This window comes from Typopeltis vanoorti, chromosome 2 (assembly GCF_054136105.1).
Source record: "Typopeltis vanoorti isolate ZY-2024b chromosome 2, IOZ_Tvanoo_1.0, whole genome shotgun sequence".
NCBI lineage: Eukaryota > Metazoa > Arthropoda > Arachnida > Uropygi > Thelyphonidae > Typopeltis > Typopeltis vanoorti.
The window spans coordinates 164,277,176-164,304,410 of NC_143550.1; the positions used below are offsets into that span (position 1 = coordinate 164,277,176).

A 27,235-nucleotide genomic window follows, 5' to 3' on the forward strand; every position below is an offset into this window, starting at 1 on the left:
TCATATTCATCACAACTATTCGACATTCATACAGTATCTATCATACCTCGCCTTAAACTCATTCACTGTCACAGCATCCACCACAGACTCAGGGAGCGCATTCCACTCATTCACTATTCTAAAAGTAAAGAACCCAGCTCTAACACCTTTACTAACCACACTTTTGCCCAGTTTCCATGGATGTCCCCTAGTCCTCCCACAACCAGCCCTGTTCTCAAAAATATCTTCTGAATTAATTTTATAGAAACCCTTCAGTAATTTGAATGTCTCAATCATATCTCCCCTCCTCCGCCTATCAACCAATTTTTGCAACCCACAAATCCTCAAACTGTTCTCATACGATTCATTCCACAGACCTGCTATCATCTTGGTCACTCACCTCTGGATCCTCTCCACCTCCTCCCCATCAAGAAGAAACCTAGGTGACCAAATCTGAGCACAGTAGTCGAGATGGGGTCTTATCAAGGCTCGATACAGAGGAACAATAACCTGCTTGTCAACGTATTCTTCAGCAACCAAGTGATTTGATGAGCTGATTTGGCCACTTTTGCAATGTGTCCCCTAAATTTCAATTCCTTATCCACCAACACTCCTAAATCTCGTGCCTCATCAATTTCCTGGAGCACGGTTTCCACCAATGCAGTAAACTGCCACCAATCTTTTCACCCCAAAATGCATAACCTTACATTTTGCCACATTAAATTGACATCCATTCTCCTTAGCCCAGACCTCCAATCTATCCAAATCATCCTGCAAAATTTTGACGTCATCTGTATTCACTATTGCCCTACCCAACTTCGCATCATCCGCAAACAAATGAACTGTTCCTCTCAGATCCTTTCCTATATCGTTTATGAACAAATTAAACAGCAGTGGTCCAAGAACAGATCCTTGTGGCACACCACTAGTCACAGGCCATCTTGTGGACTCTACTCCTGAGTAAACCACTCTCTGATATCTCTCCGTCAACCACCCTCCTATCCATCTCACCAACCCTATATCTATCCCCATATGCTGCAATTTACTGATTAGAATTCCATGTGGTATCCTGTCAAAGGCCTTAGCAAGGTCCAGTAGAATCACTGTAAACCCATTACCCTTATCCAGTTCAGCCGTCACTGTGTTATAATACGTGAGCAAGTTACTGAGGCATGACCTACCGTTCACAAAACCATGCTGTCCCCAATACAGTATCCCATTTTCTTCTATCCAATCTTGTATTTTCCTCTTGACTATTTTCTCTAAGACCTTGATAATGATTCCTGTTATGCTGATTGGCCGGTAATTTTCAACAGCAGCCTTGGAACCACCTTTGTGCAGTGGAACTATTTTCCCCTCTTTCCACCCCCTTGGGACTGACCCAGTCCTGAGGCTCAAATTAAACAAAATGGTCAAGGGCACTGACAATTCTTTGGCCGCTTTACGTACAACACGAGCTGGTATACCATCCAATCCCACAGATGTATTGACATTGAGGTTCTGTAATAGACTAGTTACCTCTACTTCATTCATCACAATTCCAGTATAAGCTGTTGGTTCTTCCATTCCTGCAAAGTCACCACCTGGATGATATACTCTTGCAAAGTGCTCGCTCAGTAATTCCACAATATCGACTGATTCGGTTACCTCCCTACCCTCAGCATTTTTTAAGATCATTCTACCATGAGCATTTTTCCTTTTACTTGCAACATACTGTTTGGGATTCTCTTTAGCCTGTGTGGCCAATTTCCTTTCGTAATCTGCTTTTGCTTTTCTTACCACCCTTGTTACCATCCTGGCCTGAGCTTTATACTGTTCCTGCACCTGATGGTCACCCTTCTCCTTAAATTCCCTCCACAATTGTTTCTTTTTTTGCAGCTCAAGCTTAATAGTGTTATTCATCCATTTAACCCCTACTTGATTTATTATTTGGACTCTTGGTATATAGTCAACCATTGCCTCCTGCAAACAGTTCTTAACCACCTCCCATGCACTATCAACATCCAGCCCTTGCAGTTTTACATGCCATGGCATTGAGCCAAGCACACACCTAAGCTTGTCATACTTACCAGCCCGGTAATTCCACATGTACCCTGTCTTAATTGTAAATTCGACTCCTTTAGCCACCTCCCACGTCATGACCTTATGGTCACTCTCACCAATTGGTGGCAACATGGTCATGTTCGTTACAGCCACATTCTCAGTTGCAATTACTAGGTCCAGCACTCTCTGCCTCCTGGTATTTTCCAATACATGTTGCCGTAGATAGTTGTCCCTTAATAACCGCATAAAATCCAATTCCTTCCTCCCATGTGCCCTCTCCTCTTTCCAGTCAATGTTACCATAATTGAAATCACCCATAATAATTACCCTCCTTCCACTCATTTCTTCTATTTGCTTATGCATACTATCCCCACCATCCACTCCATCACCCGGTCTATAGCAGCACCCAATTGTATATTTTGTTCTGCTAGATTCTATCTCGCACCAAACAGCCTCAAATGTGCTTTTTTCCCCATCCTGCAGTTCAACTTCTATACTCCTTGGCTGAAGCTCATCAGCTATCATCAATAACACTCCTCCCCCCTTTTTATTCACCCTGTGACTCCTGAACACGCTATACCCGTCGCATTCAATCCCACTAGCTTTATCATCTTCTGTCAGCCATGTTTCACTAATACCGACAACCTGTGGCCTGGAAGTGCCAACCATGGCCAAAAACTCTTCCTTCTTGTTCCTAATACTCCTGGCATTAGTGTATATGAATCGCAGAAGCCCATTTGTCCCATCCCTACTTTGATGCCTTATACTAACTATCCCATTCTGATTTGTTGTCCGTCGTACTCACTCGGACATAATATACTCATTCATAGACTTAACTGCCCCCCCCCCCCCTAAAGTCTGCATATCTACTCCCCCCCCTCTTAATAAATCTAGTTTCCCTGAGTCTGTACATCCACTTCCACATCATTCATCAACACTCTTTCAAGTCTCCGTACACCAACTCCATTCAAATGTAACCCATCCATCTTATATAAGTCCTTTCGCCCATCGAACTCATTCCACACATCCACAAATTCCACACCACTCTCCATGCATAACCCACGCATAAAGTCATTGGCAATTATGGCCCTCCTTCTAAACACTTCGCTGTCATACCGCGGTAAGATACTCACCATCCTAACTCTCTCTCTCTTCTCTTTTGCTACCTCAAACAACTCCCTCACATCCTCTATCATTTCCATTTTGTCCTCTTTCAAATCATTCATTCCTGCCACGATTATCATCTCTTTCACCCTCTGTTTTTGCAGTCGAATAGATTCGCTGACGTCCTTTATGTTCGCACCCGGCTGGTGCGACTTCGTTAAACTCTCAATTATTACGCCTCTTAATAGTGAATCCCCATACAGCACTCGCTCCTTCATTTTATTGACGTTTACGAACATTCTATTATTTGCCGTCACAGACTTCCGCCGGTTATTTGTCGGTACGTTCAACACACATTTTTCCATACGCTCCAGTTGTCTTTTAGCTCTGTGTATCGCAACATTCAAACGGGCAATTTCGCTACTCGCATTTATCTCACCATTTTCATTATCGATCAAATCATCCATTCTTTCTGTGTTTCTGCCTTCATTTACACTTTCAGCGACGCTCTCACACCTATCTGGCACTACCACGCAATTCTCTAGCACACCACCATTTTCTACATTCTGACTATCGTTAACGATATCACTCTCAACACACGAAACACGCTTGAAGTCCTCATTCTCTTTACACTTTCTACACATATTAACTCCACTATCACTTTCTAACCAGACTCCCACCGCTCTTCGCAAGGCATACACAGACAGCACATTGCATAAATTCGTTTACATCAAAACTCTTAAACAAACATGGCGACCTGGCCGCCATTTTTTTCTTTATCGGTGCCATGTGTACGCTATCTTTTCTTAAAAATAATAATTAAAATAACAGAAAACACGCAAAAATTGCACAGACACACCAAGAAACAAAAAGCAAACAATACTACTTAAAATTCTAGTAAAATATCTAATGTTAACACAAAATACTACTAATCTTTTCAGGAGCTCTCGACAAGCCGACGATCTAGGCTAACCCTAACTGTAATACACGCATTGTAACAGCCAGTAAATCTGATACTATTAAAGTAGAAGAAACGAGCAGTTCAAAGAAAAAATACACTAGGAAATATAACAATTCATATTTGGAATTCAGGTTTACTTGGTGTGGAGATGAAAGTGAACAGAAACCTCAATGTGTTTTGTGTTATGAAGTGTTGTCGAACGAGTATGTGAAACCTGCGAAACTCCGATGACATTTAGAAACTAAACATTGTGATGTGAAAAATAAGCCAATTGAATTTTTTCAGCAATCCTTAGGGACATTAAATCATGGGAAAGATATAATTTCAGCCATGGGTTCCATTAATAGCAAAGCACTGGAAGCATCTCTCTTAAGTTTGCGCAAAGCGAAAACAGGGAAACCTCATTCTATCGGGGAAAATTTACTACTTCCAGCTATAAAAGATGTGGTAAAAATGTGGTAACTATGTTTGGCAACAAGTTACTAAAAGATGTTGATTTGATTCCTCTTTCAAATGACACTGTCGGTCGCAGAATTAATGATATGGCAGGTGACATACAATCTCAATTAATCGAAAAAGTTAAGAGCCCTTATTATGCGTTACAAATAGACAAGACTACTAATGTTACAAATGATGCGCAGTTAATATGCTATGTAAGATATGCGCATGATACAACATTCACGATGGTATTCTGTTTTGTAGAACTTTGTCTTCCCGAACAATTGGAGAAGAAAATATTTCACACTCTCAATAATTATATAATACACAAAGGGATCCAGTGGGAAAAATGTATAGGCTATAAAAAATGTTCGAATGGAGCTCACGCTCTTACAGGCAGGCATAATGGGTTGTTTCTAAGGTCAAAGAAGTAGCTGCGGATATGAATTGGTTGCATTGTTTCATACATAGGGAATCATTAGCCTCCAAAGGAATGCACCAGAATTTAAAACTGTGCTACTATACAATGCTGTCAAGCTAGTTAATTTTATTAAAGCTCGACTGTTAAATAACAGGTTATTTTCAGTACTCTGCGATGAAATGGGGAGTGAATATAATACACAACTTTTTCTTCATTCTGAAATTCGCTGGCTTTCCAGGGGCAAAGTACTAACAAGGTTATTTCAATTAAGGCATATTATTTGTAAATGAACGTAATTCTGATTTTGCATCACTCCTTGCTGACGAAGCATGGTTATCAACACTGTCCTATCTTTCAGATATTTTTTAGAAATTAAATGAACTAAATCTCTTCCTTCAGGGAAATTTTTTAACTGTTCTTGATGCCTACGACAAAATAAAGGCATTCGAGAAAAAACGGTTTATGGATTAATTATGTAAAAGACAGAGAATTTGCAACTTTTTCAACATTGGAATCCTTTTTAGTGGAAAATAATATTCTTGTTCATTCTGAGTTTGTGGAAAGGGTTTGTGACTACCTCAAAAATCTGAAATGGAATTTTGAAACATATTTTCTAAATAACTTTTATAAGAAATTTCTGTGGATTCGTGATCCATTTCAGGCTTGCAGTCATGAGAACAACCTTTCGTTATCGAAAAAGGAACAGTTAATTGAGCTTTCAAGTGAAAGTGGGTTAAAATGCAATTCTGTGATCTTGGTTTTGCTTGATTTTGGATCTCGTCTTCAGTGAGAAGTGAATTTCCAGAATTATCTGAAGCAGCATTGAAAATCGTCCTGTAGTTTTCTGCAACCTATCTTTGTGAGAGAGGATTTTCATCGCTCCTTCAAATAAAAACAAAATACAGAAATCGTCTTAGTGTGTGTGCTGATCTTCGACTGAAGTTGACCAATATTGAGCCAGATATCCAGCAACTCTGCAAGTGCCGAGAAGCTCAACCATCTCATTAAAAGTAAGTAGTAACATAATTATATCATCTTATTTATTTGTTTAATAAAAATTAAAACTTGTTCAATGATGAAACACTTTTAATTGTTTACTTCCAATTTAATTAATTATGTTGCCATATCTTTCAAAACATGCTTTTAGATTTATTATGTTATAAATGGCACAGTTTTTCCGAAATGTTGGTAATTCCTACATAGGTTTTTTAAAAAAAAATTACGAAAAGTCAAAATGACATATATGGAAATAAATTAAAAACACTATGTTTATTTTTGAAGTAAAACTTTAATTCCAACATTCTAAAATGTTATTTTTCTTGCTTTCTGTTCGCAAATTCGTCGATCACATTGTTGAAGTCTATTTCATCACTCAGTTGCTGTTTTATAGACAGTAAGGCAAGATTTCATAAACGCCAAAAAAGGTGCCACTAGGGATGAATCTCCCCCCTCCCCCAGCTACACCTCTGTAACTTAGTGGTCTGCAGAATTGTTTTAGGCATTTTACTGGTACTTGGGCTTAGAAAGGTTGAGAAATGCTACCCTAGCTGATAGCAACATGCAACTAAATCATAGCAACCTTCACCTCCCATCATACTACTTCAAAACCATTCCTGCTATTTTCCCTTCGAATCTCAATCTCTCATAAACATAATCATCTGCTATCATCATCAGCAATCCATTCCTCAGGAAGAACATCCTACCCCTCAATTTCTATTCCACTTAGGATATTGTTCTCATGTTTCACTTATTTCAACTATTTTTGGATGAATAAACTCAATGAATGCTACAATTTCATCTCCTTTATTTCTGATAATCCTGGCATTTGTAAATAAGCAAAGTAATTCATTTCTTGGTCTGCAACCAGTCATACTCATGCCACCCCTCATCTGTGACTGCTTCACAGCTCCTGCTTACTTATCTTCATAACCCTTTATCCCAAATATCTTCCTCTTCACTACTCGGCATAGTTAGCCAAGTGGTTAGCATATCTACACTCCAACCAACAGACTGCAGGTTCGAATCCTGCTGTGGGCACAGATGTTTGTGATTGTCCTTAGATGAATCTTTAGGTGGTAGATGAATTTCATCTACCACCTAAAAACAATCACAAGGTCTCACACTACTTTGCTTACTGGAGGCCTGAAGTGGCTTGAAATATATATCGTGGTAGGAGCAACATAAAAAAAACTCCTTATGCATTTTGGGCCATCCCATTCTTATGCTTACCATCCCCATACATACATTTATCACTGTTTCCAGAATCCATCCTCCTTAGACTGTGCCTTGCTGACAACCCTGACTCCCTTCCCGTCCGTACAGCTAGCAATTCTGTTCTCCCATTCTCATCTCTCACACTACTCTCCTCTCTGTTCACAAATGCTTCCATCTCATTTGATCCATTGTCTGCTTATTCACATTCACCTCTGAGCTCTTGTTCACATCATTCATTACCTTTCCTTCTAGCAACAGTCTTTCCAGTCGATTCACACAAAATCCATTTGCCCCTAAAATGCATCCACACATCAACAAACTGAGCCCCCTTCTCCTCACACAGCTCTGCTAGCATACCACTCGTGATTTCTGCATGCTATCTCAATTCATCATTATCATAACCACTTTTTACCTACTGCTCTTCTCAATAATATTTTGATATCCATCCTCATATTCTCCTTATGTCTAATCAAATCATTTGTACTCACCACTACTAACTCCCTAACATGCTTATTTCTCATATTCAAAGTATCTATTACCCTTTTCATCCTACCCACCTGGAAAACACCCTCTCATCCATCACACCTTTAACCCTCCAGAGCACGCTGATCTGACAGATACATGCAAATGTTTAATATAAATATTCTTACACAATTCAGTGTATAGCTTGGAGGTCATGAGTATGTGTGCATTCATATGTTATGAGTGATATTCCGCACTGTTTTTTGTTGTCAGTTTGGTTTAACACGTTATATAAAGGTTTGTGATGTTTGACAGTAAATTGTATCTGAGAGATACCGTGACCCCTGATGTCAGTATAGTATGGTTTAGTTGTTTTTTATTCTTTGTTCAATAATTTCTAGATTGTAACTGAAAATAAATAAAATCATGTATTACTGAAATAGAGAGCCAAAGGCTTATTTTTATCATACATATCCTTTAGGAGATATGCTTTACATTTATGGAAAATACTAAGGAAAGTGATCTGGAGCTTACTCCACCTTTACAATGAGTTGCCCATAAGGTTGCTTATGCTTGCATCTGCCGAAACTTTTAGTTTCTATATATTCGGCACGAAACTCTTGTAGTTTCTATATTTGCTATGAAATAATGTTGGATTCAATATCCACTTAATTTTTATCATCATGTATTATATTTGCAGTGTTTTTCTTTATGTTTTTTTGCATTTTAGCACATACTAGTAATGAACGTATCGCTCAGATATACCTCGACCTATGCTGCAATTTTACCACCGCGAGCTCCGGAGGGTTAATAATGGAGTCTCCACACAGTACTCTTGAATCGTTCATCTTCTTTTTCTTTACTACATCTAATTTCATTTTGGATATGCCTCATCTTATTTCTTATCTTAATAATTTCAATCTTTAACTTTTGCATTCAGGCAGTCATGTTCACTTTTGTATCAGCAATCCCTCTTGCTTTTGCTCTATCAATCATGCTCCTTTGTTCCTGCAATCACACCCTCTTTTGCTCTTTCTTCTATATTGACAATCATATTCTCTGCATGCAAGAGAATATGATTGTCAATATATGATTGCAAATCCACATGATCTCACTTTGCATTCTGCCACTCATCCTTCTGGCTGATACTATTTTCAGTTTTATGTCCCTCACTGCCTTTCACTCTTCATCTAATAGTCACTCCTTGGTCTTGCTTCTCATTTAACTCCCTGCAGTCTATTAACATATCACACTTTCTGCAGATCCAAATGATCTCGCTTCTTTTTTTCAACGTCTTGACAAACACATTTTCCACATTTCCTCACACATATATACTAATTGTAGAATGCTAGAAGTATAAGAAACAAGGCAGATGAAATGGTTGCATTAATTGCGCCTGTTCACCCAAAGATTGTTGGAATAAGTGAGACATGGTTGGAAGACGACGACAACCTGACAGGAATAGAGATGGAAGGGTATGATGTGTTTCGTGAAGATAGAAGGGATAAAAAGAGTGGGGAGGGGAGTGCTATTGATGATAGAGAAAGAGTTATGGCCATACAAAGTAGAGATGCAAGAGGGAAATAGTGCCAGCGGTTTTGAGGCAGTATGGTGTGAGATAGAGGCGAGTGGAATCAAATACTTGGTTGGATGTTGTTATAGACCAGGTAATGTGGATGGTGGTGGTGATAATGAAATGTATAATCAAATTAGTCAAGCAAATAAGAAAAGGGTGATCATTATGGGCGATTTTAATTATGGCAATATACACTGGAATGATGAGATACAACTGGAAGTAAAGAAAATGAGTTTCTTGAGTTTTTGAGGGATAACTACCTAAGACAGTATGTAACAGAGGGCATTGAGGGTCTTGGATTTGGTCATCTCATCAGAGGATGTAATTATAAATGAGGAATTATTGGTGAGAGTGACCATGAGGTGATTACCTGGGTGGAACACAATGTGAGAAAGGTGGATGCTCCAAGAGGATGTGAATGCATGTGTAGACAGGAAAGGAATGGGATGACCTGGGATCAACAGGAAACAGTTGGACTTGAAGAGCATGGAGAAATCACATAGAATGAGTGGTATAATCAGCAGAACTAGTTGTAGATCCAGGAATGAGCTGTTGTGTTTGTATACAAATGTTTTTTATACAAATGTTTGTATACAAAAGCATTTCATCAGCCTCGTATAAGAAACAAGGCAGATAAATGGTTGCATTAATTGAGTCTGTTCACCCAAAAATTATTGGAATAAGTGAGACATGGTTAGACGAGGACGACATCCCGACAGGAATAGAGATGGAATGGTATGAGGTGTTTCATGGGGGTAGAAAGGGAGTACTATTGATGATAGAGAAAGAGTTATGCCCATACAAAGTAGAGATGCAAGAGGGAAATACTGCCAGTGGTTTTATTATTATTATTATTCAGGCCTCCTTGGAGTCAAAACACTCATCGTGGGAGGTCCTTCCTAGGAAACACAAAGTCTATCAAGACTCATCGAGGGGAGGTCCTTTCTAGGAAACAAAGTCTATCATACCACTCCTTAAACTCATTGACCATTCTCGCTCTCACCACTCTAACAGGCAATGCATTCCATGGTTCAACCACCCTCCACGCAAAGAAATCACTCCTCACCCTCTTGCTCAAAGTTTCTTTCCGTAACTTCCAGGGATGGCCCCTTGTCATTATTTCTTTCCGCTTTTAAATCAAGCGAAAAAACTCCCTAGTGTCAACCCTGTAACCACCTCTCAACAGTCTAAAAGTCTCAATCATATCACCTCTCACACCCCCCACCTCTATCCACCAAACTCTGCAGTTCACATTCCCTCAGCCTATCCTCATAATTAACATTGTACAGTCCTGAAAAAATCTTTGTTATCCACCTTTGTACCCTTTCCACAGTTAATTTATCCCCTCCAAATCCTGGGGACCAAATCTGAGAACAATAGTCCAAGTGTGGTCTGATCAGGGTCTTATACAACGGAATGATAACTCTTTTATCTCTGCAAGTCAGCACCCTTCTCATTATTTCAGGAAATCTCTGTTACCTTCACCACCTTTGCAATATGTCCCTTGAATCTCAGGTTTCCATCAATCATCAACCCCAAATCTCCTATCTTCCCTACCTCTTCCAGCATAGCTCCTCCAATAGAAAATGCAGCATCCTATTGATGTGTCCAAAACCACATGACCTTACACTTTCTGCATTAAACCGATACCTCCAGTCATTTGCCCATCTGTCTAGCCTACTCAAATCCTCCTGCAGGGCTACCACATCTGCACTATTAATAATAACCCTTCTCAGCTTCACATCATCTGCAAACAACTGAATATCCCCCCTGCAATCCACTGACAATGTCACTGATATAAAGGTTAAACAATATAGGTCCCAGTACTGAGCCCTGTGGGACCCCACTTGTAACCCTCTGCCTCCTTGAAACTGCCCCACCATACACAACTCTCTGATACCTATCGGACAGCCAATCCTGAATCCAGTTGACCAACCTGACATCCAAACCCATGTGCTGCAACTTAAATATCAGTTTATCACGTGGCCATGTCAAATGCCTTTGCTAAGTCCAAGAAAATGGCAGTATTTGCTTTTCCCTCATCTACTGCTCTTGTAACTTTATTATAAAAGGCTAGAATATTACTAAAACAAGAGTTCCCCTTAACAAATGCATGTTGGCTCTCACAGATAACATTACCCTCATCTGCTCAATGCTGTATACGGTCCCTCACTAATTTCTCCAAGATCTTAACAACTACTGATGACATGCAAACTGGCCTATAATTAGACGCTTCCAGTCTGCTATCACCCTTATGCACTGGCACTATCTTACCTTCCTTCCATTCCCTGGGCACCTTTCCTGTAGCCAGACTTTCACTGAAAAGCCTGGTCAAAGGAGCTGTCAGTTCTTTAGCACATTCTTTCAAAACGCGTGGTGAAATACCATCCAGTCCCACAGCTTTACTGACATCCAGAGTACTCAGAATTTGGAACACACTCCCCTCCTGCACCTCGAAACTGCTCTATCCCTCTAGTATTAAAATTTACTCCTCCAGGATGAAATACTCCAATAAAGTGTTCATTGAACAATTCCAAGATTGTGGAAGAGAAACTTAAAAAAACAAACTGGGTTCAGGCCAAATAGAGGTGGTTAAGATCAGATTTTCACTTTAAGACAAATAGTTGAGAAATCATTGGGAATATGACAAGATCTGTATTTGTAGATCTGGAAAAGGCATATGACAAGGTGCTCTGAGAAAACCATTTCAAAATGCTATAATTATATGGGGTAAATGGAACATTATACAAGTACCGAGCAACACATAGTCTATTTTTAAGTTGTAAGTCAGCACTTAGAATTGAAGGAAATAAAGAAAGATGGTTTGATGTAAAACCAGTCTTTATTCATTGGTCTTTTTATTTTATTTTTTATTATTTTAGTCTTTTCAACAAACCCACTCTTTTAATCATCATCTATATGGATCACATTATGAAAGAAAGTGGCATTAGGAACTCATATTAGAATCGGGTGTCAAACTTGGCTCTTTGTTTTATGCAGACGATGCGATATACTCTTAAAAGCATCTGGTGCAAGTCGCCAGGATTCTCTAACTAAATTGAATAACAGCTGTAATAAATTCGGGCATGAAAATCAACAATAAAAAGACCAAACTACGAAAATAGGCAGAAACATTGAACACATCAACTGCTTTTTGAATGGAGAGTCTATAGAACAAGTAAAACATTTCAGCCATCTAATCACAGTTTTTAGTGAAGTTTTTAGTGAAGGTGGCAAGTTAAATCTGGAAACAGACAACAGAACAAACAAAGTTGATATGGTGGGTATATATACCAGCTGAATAAATTTATATGGAATAGGAGAGAAATTGGCCAAACCACAAAACTTGTGAATGTGAATTTCACTCCTTAGTATGAAAATTATTATATACCAGACCATTGGGAATACAATCTGAATACAAGTAGTAAAGTAATAGTTCTGATGAGTTGGAACTGCTTTACTACTGATTCCAAAAAGGTAGATTGGATTTCTTCAGTTTGCATGCAATGTCCTTGAATGGTATCATTAAAAAAAAAGAAACAGAAGCTAAAACCACTGCCTCTGAGACCAAATATGATATCAGCTACTTCAAAGTAAAGTGGTTAGTTGACTTTGCGTATGAAAGTCAACTAAACCACGCAGGTCTAGTTGGCATTTCTTCCAACCAGATAACCACACCATTATACAAACTATGAAAAATCTGGACCAAAGCCCTCAGAAGCATGATCCTATTCTTGAGGAAATACACTTCAATAAACTATAACTATTCCTGTGATCTCTACAAATTCATTATAGTGAGAGTCAGCCACATATCTTTGTAACTGAAACTTCTGCATCTAACTTGGGTGCAAAGATATTCATCATCATCATCACAAACCATGGACTCACTGCCCGTTGATATCTGATGCCTGTTTCACTATCTTCTTCCACTTTTCTTTGTCTAGTGCACAGTGTCGCAGTTTTTGTACACCCATTCCACACCAGTCTTTTATATCGTCTATCCATTCTCTGTACGGTCTACCTCTTCTTCATATTCTTCATAATGCACGCAGGTCTAGTTGGCATTTCTTCCAACCAGATAACCACACCATTATACAAACTATGAAAAATCTGGACCAAAGCCCTCAGAAGCATGATCCTATTCTTGAGGAAATACACTTCAATAAACTATAACTATTCCTGTGATCTCTACAAATTCATTACAGTGAGAGTCAGCCACATATCTTTGTAACTGAAACTTCTGCATCTAACTTGGGTGCAAAGATATTCATCATCATCATCACGAACCATGGACTCACTGCCCGTTGATATCTGATGCCTGTTTCACTATCTTCTTCCACTTTTCTTTGTCTAGTGCATAGTGTCGCAGTTTTTGTACACCCATTCCACACCAGTCTTTTATATCGTCTATCCATTCTCTGTATGGTCTACCTCTTCTTCATATTCTTCATAATGCAAAGGCATTACTTGATATTAAATAACATTTATAAGTCACCAAGATTAGTATTACCATTTCAATATAAAGAAATGGGTAATATGTTTAGAGAAGAATATTGTTCTATCACTTTATTTTGTCTATTAACAATGTTTATGCAGCTGGAAGTCTGGAATATGACAGCTAGTTGCATTGTTAGTAATAGATACCTCAGTCATGACTAATATCAATGTCTACATGATCCTTCAAATAAGCTTCTAAGATGAACAAAATAGAAACAACAGCAGTCCCAAAATTATTATAATTCATTCCACAAGTGATAGTGGTTCAAGATGACAATGCTGTTGATCATTCGTGGACAGTGTTATATCAATTCAATACTGGTTTAACATGTAATGGTTATACAAATATTAATTATTCAGAGTACTTATGGCATACGCTGTTCACATTATCACATAACAAAAATATCATTACTTCAAATGTCGAATTGTAGAATTAAGTGATGAATACAATAGTTAATAAAGTGGTATAGAAGGCCTTCAATTTGGCATTGTAAAAGAGAATATTATGAATCTGCTATTTCATAGATAAATAACCAAATTAGAGTCTCAAAATTGATTAGAAAGTTTATGTAAATGCAACTTTCAGCACTGGAGCTGCCACTACTCAAAATACATAAATGCATACAATAGTACAGAATTCTTCTCGGTAGCCTGTATGCTTTTGCTTTTATTAGTTCTTTTGATTAAGGTTTCACCAGCCTGGCAACTGTTTCAAACTGTTTTCAGATATATGCAGAAACCTTAAGCAGCCAAAAATCTTTTAAATATTATAGCAATCCTATATCTTAAGTTGTATTTTTCATACGTGAACTCACTTTTCCAAAATTATACCAGTCAAAATCTCCATTTTAATAATACAGAAATAATTCAGTATCTGAAAACCCCTTGAGGATGCACATAATGAATCTGATGAAAAAAATAACTCAATAATTCAAACACTGAATTATTGGATATTACAAATAAAGGATTCATATTATCCTCTAGTATGGTGTGAGATAGAGGTGACTAGAATGAAATACTTGGTTGCTTGTTGTTATAGACCTGGTAATGCGGATGATAGCGACTATGAAATGTATAATCAAATTAGCCAAGCAAAAAAGAAAAGAGTGATCATTTATGGGTGATTTTAATTATGGCAATATAGACAAGGAAGATGAGATAGCAACTGGAAATAAAGAAAATGAGTTTCTTGAGTTTTTGAGGAACAACTACCTCACATAGTATGTAACAGAGGGCACATGAGGATTGAGGGTCTTGGATTTGATCATCTCATCAGAGGATGTAATTATAAATGAGGTGTCCAATCACCCACCGATTGGTGAGAGTGACCATCAGGTGATTACCTGGGTGGTTTCCAGCAGTGAGAGGACCTCTGTGAGAAAAGGGCATATATGGTCTTTTCCAGCTAACTCCTCATTCCATGAGGAGTTAACTGGAAAAGAGATCAATGCAGCTTGGGGGATTTTCAAGAACTATTTTGTTGAAGCAATGTCTAAATGTATTCCAAGGGTCAAAAGGTTAAATAGGATAGGTGTGAAATGGATGAATAAAGAGATTAAGCATGCAATACAGAGAAAAAGGGCATTATGGAGGCAGCATAAGAGAAGTGGTAATAACCGATTCCAGGAGGATTACAAAGACCAGGCAAGGCAGGTGACTTGGTTGGTAAGGGTAACAAAAGTGACGTATGAGCAGTAGTTAGCTAATGAAGCCAAAAAGAATCCTAAGGAGTTCTTTTGATATGTAGCCAGCAAATAAAAAAAAAAGATTATGAAAGGATGACAGTGATTTGGGAAAATGGTATAAAGACAGCTGTTGTAGAGAATATAGTGAAGATACTTAGCAGTTCATGAAGGTCTTTCAATCTTGTGAAGTGACTTCATGGAGAGATTGAGAGCAGTTGATGATGGGGAGGAGAGACTGATGTAAGTGAGCAAGAGGTGTATGGGGAGTTGAGCAAACTAGATGTTAATAAGGCTGTGGGACTTGATAATATATCACCATGTATTCTGAAGGAATGTGCCAGAGAGTTGACACCTGCCTTGACATATTTTTTTAATACGAGTCTTGCACTTGGTCAAGTCCCTAAAGCGTGGAAAGAGGGCAAGATTGTGCCACTTCATAAAGGAGGTGATCGAACTCAAGCATAAAACTATAGACCTATCTGTGTGTCAAGTGTTGTGGTTAAGTTGTTGGAGAAGCTTGTGAGAACTAGGATCAAGAGTTGGGTTGACAACAATGGTATTATCTTTGATGGACAGCATGGATTTGCTAAAGGGAGGTCATGTTTTAGTAATCTACTTAATTATTACAATAAAGTGACTGCTTCCTTGGACAGAGGAGAAGGATACACAGTAAAATACTTAGATTTCGCAAAGGCTTTTGATAGAGTACCTCATGATAAATTGATTGTCAAACTAGAGCAGATGGGGTTGGATATTAGATTAGTGCATTGGATTGGAGACTGACTGATAGGTATCAGCAAGTTATGTATGGAGGAGCAATATCCAGGAAAAGGAAGTCACTAGTGGGGTGCTCAAGGGGTCTGTTTTGGGGCCATTACTGTTTAACTTGTATATTAACGATATAGGTGAAGATTTGGATGGAGATATTCAATTGTTTGCAAAGTTGGGACGAACCATGAAGAGTAGTGAAGATGTTGTGGCCTTACAAGAAGACCATATTGCATAAATTGAGTGATTGGGTACGGAAATGGGGGAGAGATCGGGGGAGAACCCGAGGTCATCCCTGGAAACCGTATAAAGAGGGTGTGAGTAGGGGAGTGAGAGGCAGGTTTTTTCGTGCAGAGTTGTAAATGATTGGAATGCCTTGCCTGAGAGTGTGGTGTCTACAAGGAGTTTGAATGTGTTCAAGGCACGGTATGATAAGCTGTGCATGTGATAAAAGGACCTCCCAGAGGAGGCTTTGACTCCATGAGGTCTTGGGGTAATAATAATAATAATAATATTCAATTTTTGTGCCACATGTCCATTTGTTCTTGTTCTCATTACCATTTTGGCTTTATTAACTGTAATCTGTATTACACAAATGTCACTGCAAAACCTATCAAGATGGGTCTTTAGCGAAGTTAACAATCTTGTTTATCATTAATAAATAAAGTTTCACAAAAATGCATACTGTTTTTTGCAATATTACATAAAACTTATCTTTGATGGAATAGTTCTAACTATGATCTTCATCAAGTGCCAAGACACTGTTTCAACTACCTTCTCAGTTTATAATCACTTACCTTAGAGTTCATATATGTTTTTTCTTAGTCAAAGCTGTCACATGCATTGCCACCTCCCAAATCACAACTGCATGATCACTTTCACTAACTGGAGACAACAGTCATCTCATTAATAGATTGTCAGATAATATTACCAGATCCAATGTTCTAGTACTAGGAGTGCATTCCATCACATTCTGCCACAGGTAGTCAGAGGAATTCTATAAATTCTCTTTTTCCTCATCTTGAATGTATCCATTCTGTCGTCTATCACCATTCTGAAATCATAACTGTACATAATCATAGTCACTGTATCAGTAAAATTTATCTTGTGTGATGCAGTTCACAGTTCTTCTCAAATCAGCCTGCTCTGTAGCAACACTGAACTGTGTAAAAGTTTTGTCCTGTTAACCTCTTTCTTGCAACATACAACTTAGATCCCACTGCTTGTATTATTTATGCTATCATTATCACTGGAGATTTCTATTCTGGTTGGATTCAACTCCTCAGCAATTATAAGCAATACACCCCTGCCCTTCATATCTTGTATGTACTCCAACAATATAATAAATCCATCACATTCTATTCCTATAACCCTTCTCTTTCAGCCAGCACTAATGCTGATAATTTTTGTCTGATACTCTTAAAAAAAAAAAAAATAGTAACCAGAAAGATTTAGTGGCTACAATAAGGATGTAATCACCATGACTCTTTTCTGCATACTAGGAGTCGTATATCAATGCAGTGAACTCCATCTTACATCAGCCTTTCAATCATTCACTGGCTTTTAAAGACTTCCTACGTTTTCTTAATTTTGAGAAACTCTGAAAAGCAAGAAGAAACAAAAAAAAAAAAAAAAAAAGAATGAAACTGAGTATATCCCAAAGTAGTACATTACCAAGGCAACTGAAGAATGGATGCTGAAAAGTTAAACAGAACTGATACAAATGATAAATCATTGTTTCTTAATTATATATTTTAGCTACTTTACTGCTGATAACCACAATTTTAACAGATACAGTATATATATATATATATATATATATATGAATTCAATTTTATGCTTTCACTTGGCTTTTTTACCTATGAGAGATTTACAATATTATGTTTTAATCATGCATTTAAATCTCAGCAAAAACATTAATCTTCGATACTTTTTATGTATGCTCAGAAAAAATAATGACAAGAAATCACAAGTAGTAAATGACACTATTAAATCACTAGTGGAGGAGAAACATTGATATGACTAAAATGATTCCTTTTGTGATCATTCAATAAGCACATTAGACTTGAAAACAGACAGCAAATAACCAACCTTAAATTTGCATATTAGTTTTAGTTTTGATACTTGCTCTTTCTCTAGTAATTTTTTTAAACATTAACCCGAATGCAGAAGTCATATGACCATTATAGCACATCAGTTTATTGTGTGAGAAAGTGGTTAGTAAGAAACTTACCAATGTGATTCTTGAAAACAGCTGGAGGCTGTCACTCTTAAACAGTTGTCGTCATACTATAATCCCTAAATTCAGGAAAATAGCATGAGGAATGCTCTGGAAGACAGACAATGAAAGAGGATGATGAAAAGTTTGAAAAAATTACTAGAGAAAGAGCAAGTATCAAAACCAAAACTAATAATAATTCATGGGTGCTTATGAATTCACAGATGTTGACCAACAGCTATTCATGTTTATAAAATAAAGTGGAGGACTGATGGAAGCCAGCTCAAGGAAAAAAGCACCCATGAACATACGTATGCAAAAGGCAGAAAACAGAACGTCCTCTAGGGAATGATCTGAGCAAGTCTATGACTTCCATTAATCATTCAACTATTAAACAGAAAATCCAAAAGTCATCTATTAATGGATGACCAAAAAATCTCCTAAATTATTGAGTCATTTTGGAGAGTTTTTTGGTCATTATCTCAAATGTGATGATATTATTTCTACGAGTGGAAAGATTCCAGATTTGTATAAACAACTGTACAGTTGAAGTGAAAATGACAAGATTTTGGAGATTAAGGAGGCTACTATAGATGTCCAGGTATCTGTGTCAAGAAAGGCTGGAGTACTGTAGCCTTTCTTGACACAGTTAAGCTGTTTATTTTTTCAGTTAATTGTGATGAAAATGAACTATTTATTTTTTATATACATTGATATGACTAAAATAGTTCCTTTTGTGATCATTCAATAAGCATATTAGCCTTGAAAACAGACAGCAAATAACCAACCTTAAATTTGCATATTGGTTTGACACTTGCACTTTCTCTAGTAATTTTTTTCAGTCATTAACCCCACTGCATAAGTTAAAAGACCATCATAGCACCTCAGTTTATTGCACGAGAAAGTGGTTAGTAACAAACTCACCAGGACAGCTTTTGAATAAAAATAGCAAACGTGTTTATAGTTTTGACCACTAGAGCGTGTTGTAATCGCAGGTGTAACTTTCGAGTCAGGTGACACAGAAATTTTCATGTGGCAACCATTGAAGTAAGAGTGTTCCATGATGCTTTGCTCCATGATGCAACTCTTTGCATCATGGAACAAAGAGCTGTGATAAAATTTTACTGCAAATTAGGAAAAACTGCTACAGAAGCATACCAAGACCTTAAAAAAATTTATAGCGATGACTGTCTGAGCCGTGCAGAGGTGTTCTGCTGATTTTCAATTTTTAAAGAGGAGAGAAAGTCCCTGGAAAGTCTATCCTCGTATTTCGGTTACGAAATCCAAGCATGCTTGGAAGGTTGTGGGCCTCAAAGGCCTGCTAAAGCCATTGGGATAGATAGAAAGTCCCTGGAGGATGACCTATGCTGTGGATGGACTGTTTCTGCATGACAAATGAAAATGTGGTGAAAGCTAAGGAAACTGTTGTCCATGACAGACAAATAACCACTAGGCTACTCGCTGTACAGCTTAGTGTCAGTAAGGAAATGGCCAGATTAATCTTAGAAACAGATTTGCATAAGAAGAACATTTATTATTATTATTATTACATGACAACTCCAGGGAGTCCAACGACTCATCGAGGGATGAGTCTTTTCCACAACTATTTTCCACCTATTCCACAACTCTCCATCTCCACACTCAATCCACCAACTACAATGAGCCGCAACTACTTTCACCATCTATATCAATGCCATCTACTGCTGACTACCACCACCACCAGTATTTCCACAGACAATCACGAACATCCATGCCCATGGCAGGATTCGAACCCACAGCCTTTTGGCTAGATAGCGGATATGTTAACCATGCAGACAACCAGGCTGGCCAACAACAACATTTGTTCAAGGTTTGTGCCACACACGTTGACACACGAACAGAGAGAGAAAGAGAGAGAGCACCGGGTTGCACGTTGTCAAAATTTCACCCATGCAGTGATCGAGTTCATGATGTGTTGCAAAAATTTGTCACCGGTGATGAAAGTTGCCGTTTTCAGTTTGATCTGGACACGAAATGCCATAGCATTGAATGGCATAGAATGTCTTCTCCCTGGCAGAGGAAAGTAAGGTTGCAAAAATTATGTATCAAGACAATGATCATTGTTTTTTCGACACTGCTGGGATTATCCACCATGAATTTGTTCCTGAGGACACCACAGTGAATGGTCAGTACTATTCAGGTGTAATGCAACATCTGTATGCCCACATGCAATGTGTGAAGAAAGAACTGTTCCACAACAATTGATTTCTGTTGCACAACAGTGTGCACAAAGATGAAGTGTGCCTTTAAAGGGGGAGTGCTTCAGTGACTTTGAGGACATCCAATGTGGTGTGACCCAAAGACTGACGGAGGTTCCTGGACAGGACTTCCACCATGCCGCCGAACAACTATATGACAGATGAAAATGTGGAGTTGGAGGGAGATTATTTTGAATCTGTGTAATTGATAATTCCAAATATAGTTCTTTGTTTTAATATAATAACTGTTGTCTCATTACTTAACAGGCACACTGTACATGTGAATCCCACCAAAGAAATATTGTAAACCTATCAACCACTTCCAGTCTCCAGTAAGCTAGATGGTAAAGAAAAACTAGCCTACTTGGCCAAGTGGATAATATCTTTGCTCTCTGACCAACATGATCTAGGTTTGAATCCAGCTGTGGCATGGATGTTTGTGAAAGTTTTTAGCAGTTGATTTTCATTGTCCAGTCTGAAATAACCACCCTTCTGGCTTGAAAAAAAGATCGTGTTTGGTCTTGAGAGCAGGATTCCTAAATTATTCAATCTCTATTCTACCTACAGTACTAAATATCCTTGGTATATATATATATATATGTTAAAGATACCAAGCAATTTTATAAGCTAGGTTTTTAATCCTTTTTTCCCAAGTAAGCAAACAGACAAGTCAGTCAAGTTTGCGGCTGCATGTAGTGCAACACTAGGCAACTCGTTGTAACATGCAGAGACCATTGCCTTAATGCATAGCATCATACATCTCCGCAAGGAAATGTGCTTTGCATTAGGGGAAAATTCTAAGGAAGGTGATCAGAGCTTACTCCACCTTTACAAATAGTTGCCTAGTTTTGCACTACGTGCAGCTGCAAACTTGACTTACTTGTCTGTTTGCTTACTTGGGAAAAAGAATTAAAAACCTAGCTTATAAAATTGCTTGGTATCTTTAATATAATATATACGCAAGGTAAAAAACTTTCTACATATATATATATTTCCCATGAAAACTTGGACCAAGCTTTTCATGAGAAATACTGACATAACAAACTTCTATCTAAAGATATTCCCAGCTGGATTCTATATGAACTTGTTTTATTTATTGGTAACATGAATTATTATTTATTAATTATATCAGATCATTAATAATGAGTGCAGGGAAGTTTTTATTTATTTTATTTTTTTGAGATTATTATATTGTCTTGTATACCATTAAAAGTTACCCAACCAAGTGAAATATTTTCCGGAGTATGTTGATTATGCTACAATTCCTGCATTCTAGTGTAATAATTTCAATATATTATTATTACTCAACAAAAATAAAATAAAATAAGAATAAAATATTAAAAAATAAGATTTTATATTAATTTTTGTTAAAAATCTATGAAATGAACAAGTTTAGTGTAATATACTGTAGTTGAAATTCCATGGTCTCCCTTTCTCTCTCTCTCTCTCTCTCTACACACACACATACCAGCTTTTAGTCTGAAAGCAAAATACAGTAAAATGAGAGTGATTTTAGTTAAACACAGTAATCATAAAAGCATTTACAAACTTCACCACGAGTGGCCTTGGCATTATCAGTTTTCAAGCAGTGTGGTACAAGGAATACCAAAAATCAAACACTGTGTGATCACTATGTCAGACTGTACTTTTACAAAAGATAGATATATTCAGGGCTTCTACTATGGATATATGCATAGTATGCTACTTTACAAAAGATGGATATATTCATAGAAGATAATAAGATCTCAGATGTAATATACCATGCTTAAGTATTCCAGCATTAGGCTTTAGCCTCAAACGAAATAAACTTAATTAGCAAAATTCGGTGACAAGAGAAAGTCAAGAATTATGTTTACTTGTGCTGTGGATGGAACTTCTGAATTTTCCCTCTGAAGCCACTGTTGTACAAAACTATGATGTTCCATTAAGTCATATTCATCTCCACTTTCACTGCTTAAATCAGGATCCTGCAAAGTATATGATTTTGTTTTTTAAATGCTTAATCAGAATGGGTAATTTTAATCAAGCAATTTATAATTCATATCATTCAAGATCTTGATGTATAATTAGATAAAAACTGATATGAAACACGTTATAAATGGAATAAATAGTGAATGTTTTCCTTCAGATAGCCAAGACAGAACATGATTTGCAGACTTCTAAACTAAGCTAAACCCTTTAAGTCTAAAATGCTGATGGAAATAATCACCCCAATCTAGATATACACTGAACTTTGTGAAACCTGGCTCATCTACTGCAACACCAAATCCTCTGCTACATCTTTCATGCTGTTGGGCATATTAATAGTCTTGAATATGTCATCCAGCCAACAAACAATAAAATGAGACAAAGGCACTTCTAGAAGTGAGGAGTGGAAGCTGAAATGTTGTGTCCATTTTTGTAGTACTAGCGCCACTAGATGACTTTCATCTCATGGTGTAATATTACCACTATGCTTACCGGAGACTTGAAATGACCAAAAAGCATGTTTAAATTCCAGAGCATATTGGCAATTTATTTTTTCTCTTATGTCTTCTAGCATATACAAAAAAAAAAAAAAAAAAAAAAAAAATCACATTTTTTCTTGTTTGAGTGTATACGTACACAACTTGACACTGGCCCAAGCTTAACAAAGAAGACTGGAAGGATTCCAGAACAGCTACCAATTAAAAATATTGAGGCCTATTCAGCAGGTATGTTGGGAGAGGCTATGATTTGCACAGATATGTGAAATTCTTCATATATATATGCCAGTAATAAGCTTATACTGCGCATTACATTTTGATCCTACTTTCAACTTATTACTTTAAACAATAAAGTGAAACAGATTTCACATGGAACAAAGGTAAATCTGTTAAGATCTTCTAGATCACTTTCACGAATATACAGGGTCTTAGTTACAACCTCAATGACTGTGAATCCCCCCCCCCTTTTCCATCTCCAATCTGGTAAATGCTTTTACTAACAAAAACAAACCCTAGTTTCATCAATCAATACACCACTCTTTTTCCAATTATTATTACTATTATTATTAACATAAGGTCTCCATGAAGTCAGAAACTTATCATGGGAAGTACACACTAGCATACAGAAAACTCATCCAACTATGCCTAAACTCATTCAGTTATCACACTCTGGCAATGAATTCCACTCACTAACCACTCTCCATTCAAAGAACCTGCTCTTCACTCCTTTGCTCACACCTTCCTTATATGTAGTTTCCAAGGATGGCCTTTTGTTCTCCCCTTTCCACTCTATGAAAAATTTCTTCCATATTAACATAGTAATCTGGAAGGACAATGAAACTGGTGTATGTGTTTGTCAAAAGTGTTTTGCGAGCATATGCCAGAAGTATGAAGAGAGTAAGAAGAGAGATAGCAGTGAGTTGAAAGATGAAATGAGTGACAATGTGATTGGCGTAGTTAGTGTTACAAGCGGTATGAGTGACTATGAATGATGCAGTGAAAAATGAAGAGAATGACCAGAAGGTAATGGAAAAGAGAGCGCAGTTATGTGGAGTTATTATTATTATTATTATTCGGGCCTCCATCGAGTCAAAAGACCCATTGTGGGAGGTCCTTCCTAAGAAACAAAGTCTATCAAGACTCATCGAGGGGGAGGTCTCTCCCTAAGAAACACAAAGTCTATCATACCACTCCTTAAACTCATTGACCGTTCTCTCACAGAAATGTGAGATTGAGTTGCTGGAGAAACCTGACAGATAGTATGATTCAGATGTGAAAGAATGGGTAGGGAGAGAAAGCAGAGCATGAAAGAGCGAAAGTGTGAAAATGAGTGATTTAGCAGGTGACAAGTGTGGTATGCAAGAAAACATGAAAGAGTTGCTAGTGCATGTCAAAAAAAAAGTGAGAAAATAAAAGTTGTGAATCTGTTACCAAGGTATGATAGAAGTTAGCTGAGACAGAGCTATGATCATGAATGAGTCAGTGTGTAGATTGTGCAGGAGGAATGGTGTAGAGTGAGTTTGATGGAAGGAAGGATGGATTATATAAAGGTGCATGGCTTGCATCTATATGGATTTGGTGTCAGCTAGCTAATGAGACCAAAAGAAATCCTAAAGAGTTCTTTTGCTATGTGGCAAGTAAAAGGAGGAATGCCTATGAAAGGATGATTTTAAAAAGTGCCGATGATGGGGAGGTGACAGAACCAACCAAATAATTGAATTACTGAGTGAGCATTTTGCAGAGGTGTATCATTTAGGTGGCAACATAGTAATGCAAGATGTGATATTAAATGATAGGAACATAGAGGTTGAAGAAATGGAGGTGCTTGAAACATTGCAGAACCTCAAATACAGCCATAGGATTAGATGGCATATTGACCCATGTGTTGTGAGAATGTGCAAGGGAATAATCAGCTCCTCTGACCAAGCTCTTGAATTTAGGTCTCAGTACTGGGAAGATGCTAATGGAGTGAAAAGAGGGAAAAATAGTCTCATTGCTTAAGGAAGGCTCCAAGAGAGAAGTAGCAAATTATAGGCCAATCAGCAACTCAAGAGTGGTGATTAAGGTATTGGAGAAATTGGTGAAAGACAGAACTCAGGACTAGGTGGATAGCAATATGATACTCTATAAGGGACAACAGGATTTTATGAAGGGTATTTGCCTTAGTATTTTTGCATACTTTTTTTTTTTATAATCAAGTAACAATAGAGTTGGATAAGGAAAAGCGATACCCAGTGATATTGCTAGACTTTGCAAAAGCATTTGACAAGATTCAAAATAGAGCTCTATTGCATAAATTGGAGCAAATGGGGATGGATATCAATCAGGTGATTTGGATTAGAGGATGGCTAATGGACAGATATCAAAGCGTGGTTTATAGAGAAGTTGAGTCCAGAAGAAGGCAAACGGCAAGTGGTGTACCACAGGGCTCAGTACTTGGTCCTCAGTTGTTTAATTTGTATATCAATGATATAGGAAATGATCTGACAGGAAATATAAATATTCAGTTGTTTGCTGACAATGTTAAACTAGAAAGAGCAATGGCAAATGAAAGTGATGCAGAGATCCTGCAGGAAGACTTAAACAAACTATAGTATGCCCACACTTTGTAGAGCTTTGCTTGGATTTCTGCCAAGAATAGTCGATTCATGTTGAAGGGGAGAAAGAAATGAAGGATGTATGAATTGGTTGCCAACATGTAAAATCATGTGCTTCCTTGTCTGTCGCTGTACTAGTTTAAAAATTACAATGTTCGTAAAAGAAAAGCTAAATTTTCCCTACTTGTAATAATAAACAAACTTATCCCAGAAGATGGATTGATTACCCTATTATTGGAATGGATTCTCTTTTTTGTGACACGTGCAGAAGTGTCAAAGGGTCTCGAATCTGTGGCCGCACTATAGCAGTCTGTTTAAACAGACCGCCAGTTTAATGTGTCCAAGTGAAAGGTGATGCACTTTGGGAAGAGATCAAAAGCTGTGTACTATACCGATGGAACTGAACTGCTGGAAATGATGAAGCCAGGACTTGGGTGTGATTGTGGACAGTGAGATGCAGTTTAGAGGGTAAAGGTAACCAAAACAGCACACCAAATTATATGGTTGTTAAAGAACACACTAACATGCAGGGATAGAGAGGTAATTGTTCCACTATTTAAGGCTTTAATAAGACCACATCTGGATTCCCAGATTCTGTGGGGGATGAAGAAGCTGTGGAGAGAATCCAGAGGAGAGCGACAAAGATTGTGGCAGGTCTGTGGAATGCTCCCTATGTGAACAGATTGATGGTCTGTAGGCTTCAAAAATTAACTGATAGGCACAAAATAGGAAACAATAAAAGCATTTAAGTTATTAAAGGGATTTTATAGGATTGGTACTGAAGACATTTTTTTCAGTACATAACAAGAAGAGAGAGAACAAGGGGTCCCCATGGAAGTTGTGTAAGAGTGTGGTTAGCAAGGCGTGTTAGGATTAGATTTTTTGCTTGGAAGGTAGTGAATGGGTTGCCAGAGGTAGCTGTGGGTACTTCAGTGAAAGAGTTTAAGGAGAGGTATGATAGGTATTGTGTGAACGATGACTAGTGTGTGTATAATGGATCTCCCATGATGAGTCTTCTGACTCCATGGAAATACCTATATAATAATAATAATAATCATAATCCCCCCTCTGCCTCCTATTCGCGAGGCTTTGTAAATGACATTCTCACAATCTGTTTTCATACTCCACATTCTAAATGCCATTTACCACCTTTGGAAATCTTCTATGAACCCCATTCTAACATATCCTCATCACCATGAAAATCAGGTTACTAAATCTGCACAATAATCCATATGAGACCTCATCAAGGCCTTATACATTCTATACAATTTACTCAAGTCTATTTACATACAATCTATTTAAGTCCTGTAAGGCCATAACATCTGCTTGACTCTGCACTGTTCTCTCTAATTTTGCATCATCTGCAAACAGTTGCATATCACTAGTTAAACTCGTCCCAATATCATTACTATACGAGTTGAATAACAATAGTCCCAACACGGATCCCTGCAGCACACCACTAGTGACTTTCCTCTTTCGGGATACTACACTTCCATGTACAATTTTCTGATACCTAACTGAGTCAGTGACCAATCCAACTCACTATTCTGTTATCCAATCCCATCTGTTT

The 27,235-nt window shown here is 37.7% G+C and overlaps 1 protein-coding gene across 6 annotated transcripts in view; it reads right to left on the reverse strand.

The window, feature by feature from the left end:
* LOC150109601 (uncharacterized) overlaps positions 1 to 27,235 on the reverse strand; it is a 426,121-nt gene that overhangs the window by 37,704 nt on the left and 361,182 nt on the right. For 5 of the 6 annotated variants that reach the window (XM_090413762.1, XM_090413753.1, XM_090413770.1 and 2 more), the window contains one exon: positions 22,460 to 22,570. The exons of the other annotated variant lie outside the window; for it this stretch is intronic. In XM_090413762.1, the coding sequence (XP_090269888.1) occupies positions 22,460 to 22,570 (111 nt within the window). The remainder of the gene's footprint in view (positions 1 to 22,459; positions 22,571 to 27,235) is intronic. 6 annotated transcript variants of the gene reach the window in all.